This window comes from Salvelinus alpinus, chromosome 5 (assembly GCF_045679555.1).
Source record: "Salvelinus alpinus chromosome 5, SLU_Salpinus.1, whole genome shotgun sequence".
NCBI classification, from domain to species: Eukaryota; Metazoa; Chordata; class Actinopteri; order Salmoniformes; family Salmonidae; genus Salvelinus; species Salvelinus alpinus.
In genome coordinates, this window is record NC_092090.1 from 103,035,210 (window position 1) to 103,043,719 (window position 8,510).

At 37.1% G+C, this 8,510-nt stretch overlaps 1 protein-coding gene across 2 annotated transcripts in view; it reads right to left on the reverse strand.

Moving 5' to 3' along the window:
• slc4a4a (solute carrier family 4 member 4a) overlaps nt 1–7,435 on the reverse strand; it is a 249,535-nt gene extending 242,100 nt beyond the window's left edge. Inside the window, exons 1-2 of one of the 2 annotated variants that reach the window (XM_071404435.1) lie at nt 7,328–7,435; nt 6,884–6,989 (exon numbers count right to left, since the gene is read on the reverse strand). In XM_071404435.1, coding sequence (XP_071260536.1) covers nt 6,884–6,909 — 26 coding nt within the window. In that variant the 5' untranslated portion in view covers nt 6,910–6,989; nt 7,328–7,435. The remainder of the gene's footprint in view (nt 1–6,883; nt 6,990–7,327) is intronic. The other variant, XM_071404436.1, reaches the window with a different exon arrangement.
• Between the last annotated feature and the right edge of the window lie 1,075 nt (nt 7,436–8,510).

Below are 8,510 nucleotides of genomic sequence, written 5' to 3' on the forward strand. Positions count from 1 at the left end.
GAGTTAATAGACACAGTCACTAACATTATTACTGAGTTAATAGACACAGTCACTAACATTATTACTGAGTTAATAGACACAGTCACTAACATTACTACTGAGTTAATAGACACAGTCACTAACATTATTACTGAGTTAATAGACACAGTCACTAACATTATTACTGAGTTAATAGACAGTCACTAACATTATTACTGAGTTAATAGACACAGTCACTAACATTACTACTGAGTTAATAGACACAGTCACTAACATTATTACTGAGTTAATAGACACAGTCACTAACATTATTACTGAGTTAATAGACAGTCACTAACATTATTACTGAGTTAATAGACACAGTCACTAACATTATTACTGAGTTAATAGACACAGTCACTAACATTATTACTGAGTTAATAGACAGTCACTAACATTATTACTGAGTTAATAGACACAGTCACTAACATTATTACTGAGTTAATAGACAGTCACTAACATTATTACTGAGTTAATAGACACAGTCACTAACATTATTACTGAGTTAATAGACAGTCACTAACATTATTAATGAGTTAATAGACACAGTCACTAACATTATTACTGAGTTAATAGACAGTCACTAACATTATTACTGAGTTAATAGACACAGTCACTAACATTATTACTGAGTTAATAGACAGTCACTAACATTATTACTGAGTTAATAGACACAGTCACTAACATTATTACTGAGTTAATAGACAGTCACTAACATTATTACTGAGTTAATAGACACAGTCACTAACATTATTACTGAGTTAATAGACACAGTCACTAACATTATTACTGAGTTAATAGACAGTCACTAACATTATTACTGAGTTAATAGACACAGTCACTAACATTACTACTGAGTTAATAGACACAGTCACTAACATTAATACTGAGTTAATAGACACAGTCACTAACATTATTACTGAGTTAATAGACACAGTCACTAACATTATTACTGAGTTAATAGACAGTCACTAACATTATTACTGAGTTAATAGACACAGTCACTAACATTACTACTGAGTTAATAGACACAGTCACTAACATTACTACTGAGTTAATGGACACAGTCACTAACATTACTACTGACCTGATGGACACAGTCACTAACATTATTACTGAGTTAATAGACACAGTCACTAACATTACTACTGAGTTAATAGACACAGTCACTAACATTACTACTGAGTTAATAGACACAGTCACTAACATTATTACTGAGTTAATAGACAGTCACACTGTACACGCTCTACTTCAACAATGTTGCAACATTCCCTGATAGACCAGAAGGGAACAAGAGAGGATGAGTCTCAAGAACGTACACTGAGTTTACCAAACATTAAGAACACCTTCCTAATATTGAGTTGCACCCCTCCCTTTTGCCCTCAGAGCAGCTTCAATTTGTTGGGGCCTGGATTCTACAAGGTGTCTAAAGCGTTCCACAGGGATGCTGGCCCATGTTGACTCCAATGCTTCCCACAGTTGTGTAAAGATGGCTGGATGTCCTTTAGTTGGTGGACCATTCTTGATACACACAGGAAACTTTTGAGCGTGAAAACCCAGCAGTGTTGCAGCTCTTAACAAGGGTGCCTGGTACCTACTACCATACACCGTTCTAAGGCAATTCAATATTTTGTGTTGCCCATTCACCCTCAATGGCACATATACACAAGCCATGTCTCAATTGTCTCAAGGCTTAAAAATCCTTATTTAACCTGTCTCCTCCCCTTCATCTACACTGATTGAAGTGGATTTAACAAGTGACATCAGTAAGGAATCATAGCTTTAACCTGGATTTATCTGGTCTTTCTGTGTCATGGAAAGAGCAGGTGTTCCTAATGTTGAGTATACTCAGTGTATTTTGCAATGATCTCATCTACATCATTGAACAATATTATTATTAGATAAGGTTCCAAGTCATTTCTCTGTTTCAATATTTCTAATTACCTGATTCCCTCTCAATAAAATGTTGAACTATACTTTGTTGTTTTCTCCGTGTTTCTCCATTTAGCAGTGCTCTCTTCCTACCTCCATTGCCACCTATGGAACATCTACAGGCATAACAGGCTGAATTCCCCAAAACTACAGCTCAACTTGACATCCACAAATCCTCCTTCTGTCAACTCTTGTTCATGTGATATATTATAATGAACATTGATGTAAACTAAAGTGGTATGAAAATATGTTGTAAGGTTTGAAACGAGTCTGGATCTGTAATATATATATATAGAAGCATTTATAGAAGCATGCATCAAAGAACACAAACAGAACAAACGCATCGGTCCTGGAACATGAATCAGGCTGAAACATCGTTTATGACAATGATAGTGCTTTACTCAATGACTTTCATTAACTTCAAACTGACAGCGTATCACCTCTCTACTGCTGTCTAGCTGACAGTCTACCTGACAGTCTACCTGACAGTCTACCTGACAGTCTAACTGACAGTCTACCTGACAGTCTAACTGACAGTCTACCTGACAGTCTACCTGACAGTCTACCTGACAGTCTACCTGACAGTCTACCTGCCAGTCTACCTGACAGTCTAACTGACAGTTTACCTGACAGTCTAGCTGACAGTCTACCTGACAGTCTACCTGACAGTCTACCTGACAGTCTAACTGACAGTTTACCTGACAGTCTAGCTGACAGTCTACCTGACAGTCTACCTGACAGTCTAGCTGATAGTCTATCTGACAGTCTACCTGACAGTCTAACTGACAGTCTACCTGACAGTCTACCTGACAGTCTAGTGGACAGTCTAGCTGACAGTCTACCTGACAGTCTAACTGACAGTTTACCTGACAGCGTATCACCTCTCTACTGCTGTCTACCTGACAGTCTACCTGACAGTCTACCTGACAGTCTAACTGACAGTCTACCTGACAGTCTACCTGACAGTCTAACTGACAGTCTAGCTGACAGTTTACCTGACAGCGTATCAGCTATCTACTGCTTCCTAACTCAATGCATAAACAATGGCACTGTTCCCAGGGAGAAAGGGCAGTTCAAACGTCAGTTTACAGTGTGTACAATAAAAAATAATTTAGATCCCAGTACTAACTGCTGAAATAACTAGAATTCCAGAACAACGACAGGCCACTTTGCTGAGAATAAACCAATTAATTTTCATTTGTAGAAATAGCAGATGACATTGACTTTAAATACATCCAGTTGAAATGTTGGAGCATGATGGAGTTGATCTCATGAAAGATAGATGAGTAAACCGACAGATCAAATCTAGGTCGTTCACACTGAGCATCAGCTGACCTCATTTACTGGTAAAATACCACAACATTAGGACAACATTAGATCAGTATTATACTGGTCAATACCACAACATTAGGACAATATTAGATTAGTATTATACTGGTCAATACCACAACATTAGGACAACATTACATCAATATTATACTGGTCAATACCACAACATTAGGACAATATTAGATTAATATTATACTGGTCAATACCACAACATTAGGACAATATTAGATTAGTATTATACTGGTCAATACCACAACATTAGGACAATATTAGATCAGTATTATACTGGTCAATACCACAACATTAGGACAATATTAGATTAGTATTATACTGGTCAATACCACAACATTAGTACAATATTAGATTAGTATTATACTGGTCAATACCACAACATTAGGACAATATTAGATTAATATTATACTGGTCAATACAACATTAGGACAATATTAGATTAATATTATACTGGTCAATACAACATTAGGACAATATTAGATTAGTATTATACTGGTCAATACCACAACATTAGGACAATATTAGATTAGTATTATACTGGTCAATACAACATTAGGACAATATTAGATTAATATTATACTGGTCAATACCACAACATTAGGACAATATTAGATTAGTATTATACTGGTCAATACAACATTAGGACAATATTAGATTAATATTATACTGGTCAATACAACATTAGGACAACATGGTATTCATTCACTGATATGGATTAATATTCCATTGGTTGTGATTGAGTACATTTCTGTTTTCAGATTATCATGGGAAAACAACTATTTTGGAGGTAAACTCCATACAATATAGTGTAGAGGACAGTTCCATACAATACAATGTAGAGGACAGTTCCATACAATATAATGTAGAGGACAGTTCCATACAATATAGTGTAGAGGACAGTTCCATACAATGCATCATGAAGAGGACAACACCATACAATAGTTTACAATTGGCTCATTCATCCCCCTCCTCTCCCCTGTAACTATTCCCCAGGTCGTTGCTGCAAATGAGAACGTGTTCTCAGTCAACTTACCTGGTAAAATAACGGTAAAATAAAAAAAATATAAAAAAATTGTGTAGAGGACAGTTCTATACAATAGAGTATTGAGGACAGTTCCATACAATATAATGTAGAGGACAGTTCCATACAATATAATGTAGAGGACAGTTCCATACAATATAATGTAGAGGACAGTTCCATACAATATAATGTAGAGGACAGTTCCATACAATGCATCATGAAGAGGACAACACCATACAATATTGTCAAGCCCTGATCTGTTGCACCTGTCTTTGTGATTGTCTCCACCCACCTCCAGGTGTCACCCGTTTTCCCCATTAGTCCCTGGGTATTTATTTCGCTGTTCCCTGTTTGTCTGTTGCCAGTTCGTCTTGTCATGTCAACCCAACAAGCGTGGTTTACCATGCTCCTGCCTTTTCTTATTTCTCTTTTGCTAGTCCTCCCGGTTTTGACCCTTGCCTGCCTTGACTGTGAACCCGCCTGCCTTACCATACTGCCTGCCACTCCGTACCTCCTGGACTCTGACCATGTTATGATCTTTTGCCTGTCCATGACCATTCTCTTGCCTGTCCATGACCATTCTCTTGCCTGTCCATGACCATTCTCTTGCCTGTCCATGACCATTCTCTTGCCTGTCCATGACCATTCTCTTGCCTGTCCATGACCATTCTCTTGCCTGTCCATGACCATTCTCTTGCCTGTCCATGACCATTCTCTTGCCTGTCCATGACCATTCTCTTGCCTGTCCATGACCATTCTCTTGCCTGTCCATGACCATTCTCTTGCCTGTCCATGACCATTCTCTTGCCTGTCCATGACCATTCTCTTGCCTGTCCATGACCATTCTCTTGCCTGTCCATGACCATTCTCTTGCCTGTCCATGACCATTCTCTTGCCTGTCCATGACCATTCTCTTGCCTGCCACTTGGATTATAATAAAATTCAGAGACTCGAACCATCTGCCTCCCGTGTCTGCATCTGGGTCACGCCATGTGCCCTTATACAATATAATGTAGAGGACAGTAGCTTACTATATATTGTAGAGGACAGTTCCATACTATATAATGTAGAGGACAGTTCCATACTATATAATGTAGAGGACAGTTCCATACTATATAATGTAGAGGACAGTTCCATACTATATAATGTAGAGGACAGTTCCATACTATATATTGTAGAGGACAGTTCCATACTATATATAATGTAGAAGACACTTCCATACAATATAATGTAGAGGACACTTCCATACAATATAATGTAGAGGACAGTTCCATACAATATAATGCAGAGGACAGTTCCATACAATATATTGTAGAGGACAGTTCCATACAATATAATGTAGAGGACAGTTCCATACAATATAGTGTAGAGGACAGTTCCATACAATATAATGTAGAGGACAGTTCCATACAATATATTGTAGAGGACAGTTCCATACAATATAATGTAGAGGACACTTCCATACAATATAATGTAGAGGACAGTTCCATACAATATAATGTAGAGGACAGTTCCATACAATATAATGTAGAGGACAGTTCCATACAATATAGTGTAGAGAGGACAGTTCCATACAATATAATGTAGATGACAGTTCCATACATTATATTGTAGAGGACAGTTCCATACTATATAATGTAGAGGACAGTTCCATACTATATAATGTAGATGACAGTTCCATACTATATAATGTAGAGGACAGTTCCATACTATATAATGTAGAGGACAGTTCCATACTATATAATGTAGAGGACAGTTCCATACTATATAATGTAGAGGACAGTTCCATACTATATAATGTAGATGACAGTTCCATACTATATAATGTAGATGACAGTTCCATACTATATAATGTAGAGGACAGTTCCATACTATATAATGTAGAGGACAGTTCCATACTATATAATGTAGAGGACAGTTCCATACTATATAATGTAGATGACAGTTCCATACTATATAATGTAGAGGACAGTTCCATACTATATAATGTAGATGACAGTTCCATACTATATAATGTAGATGACAGTTCCATACTATATAATGTAGAGGACAGTTCCATACTATATAATGTAGAGGACAGTTCCATACTATATAATGTAGAGGACAGTTCCATACTATATAATGTAGAGGACAGTTCCATACAATATTATAGGCTACCTTGGAAATGATCTATGCCTTCGTACAATAACATAGACGTTAGTCTTTGGGGCTGTTAGTTCAAGAATAAATGGCTGTTATTGATGTTAAACTTTTCTCTCCATTTCTTATGTCTAAAACAAGAATTGCAGAGGTCGAGGAGGGTACTAAAGGCTATTAACTGGTTGGCAAAAACAATCACTGCAATAAATATTTGCATTGAAATAAGTCACACAGTTTGTTAATCATGTAAAGATTAATGCTCAACCATTCACAAATGTTTTCCCAAACATTCTTTGGGATTCGGATTTCTACTTTACGCATGAAAATGACATTTATTCTACAAAATGCTATTTACTTTGAAATAGTTACAAGACAAAGATGTTCACTTTGTTGAGAAAGATCTATAATATTAATAACATTTAAGTCACTTACTTCTTTTTGCCACCGTTCATTTTCATAAGAGTTCAGTAATGATGGGTTTCAGCTGTAGAATGTCCGAGACAAATGGAGGTCGGCACCGCGAGTGCTGATGTTTTATCTGTCGGGACAAAATGACAAGGTCTTTTCTGCTGTTTCTCATCCACTGTTCCCTCCAGACAGAACCCCTTTGACAACATCCTATTTGATTGTCAATACACAATTAACTGGCAAAGTTCACCCAAACACACCTCACTCAAAACAAAGTACAGTAGCAAACGGACGGAGTTGGAAGCGAACACGGGTCTTTCGAGTGAAAGGTACATGGCCATGCTACCCATTTCGCCTATAGGGTAAACCCACTTGGTGTGAATTGTAACATAGCTCATATAGCAAGTATCACTACAATATGCACGTGGCAGCCCGAGTCGTGGCAACAGTCGGTATAGGATTACATACCTTCACTTTTGAGGGACTATCCTTAGTCTTCGGCAGCACGCGACAACTAGATAGATGACTTTGTGACACTGTAGTCATGCAGATCGCTGCCTCCTTTCTATTTCATATCTAACTATCCCTCTGACAACGTCACGCCTTCAATGGGAGGTCAAAGTGTTGAGGTTTCGCCAGATGCAGAGAAATGTTTACCTTAGGCCCAAAGTTTGCGTCTTCACTGAGATCCAGTCAACTGTATTCTGAATATTAACATGTAGCTAATGTCTTGCTGGCAATGACGGTGGTTTATGAAGGGCAGTTTCAGTGATGTAAAGTATGTTCATTTGTTTAGAAAGATACATTATAAAAAATAAAGAGATGTTATTAGGTGTGCAGGGACATCTTCTGGACTGGCAGACTATTACAAGACCTTCCTCACAATACTCCTCACATTGACAATTTGCGTGCGGTCAGCCGGCAGAACCGTACCTTGTGACAATTGTTTGGTTTTGTTTGTTAGTAAAAATAAAAAAAGAGACTGATCACCACTTTAGATATTTATTAACGAAAAGCATAGACATATTAATTTGCAATGTTTGGGTATTTGTTTTCTAAATACTTGCATATTTCTTTGTTTCTGTTACATACAATATAATATAGAGGACAGTTCCATACATTATATTGTAGAGGACAGTTCCATACAATATAATGTAGAGGACAGTTCCATACAATATAATGTAGAGGACAGTTCCATACAATATTATGTAGAGGACAGTTCCATACAATATTATGTAGAGGACAGTTCCATACAATATAATGTGGAGGACAGTTCCATACAATATAATGTAGAGGACAGCTCCATACAATATAATGTAGAGGACAGTTCCATACAATATAATGTAGAGGACAGTTCCATACAATATAATGCAGAGGACAGTTCCATACAATATAATGTAGATGACAGTGCCATACAATATTATGTAGAGGACAGTTCCATACAATATTATAGGCTACCTTGGAAATGATCTATGCCTTTGTACAATAACATAGACGTTAGTCTTTGGGGCTGTTAGTTCAAGAATAAATGGCTGTTATTGATGTTAAACTTTTCTCTCCATTTCTTATGTCTAAAACAAGAATTGCAGAGGTCGAGGAGGGTACTAAAGGCTATTAACTGGTTGGCAAAAACAATCACTGCAATAAATAT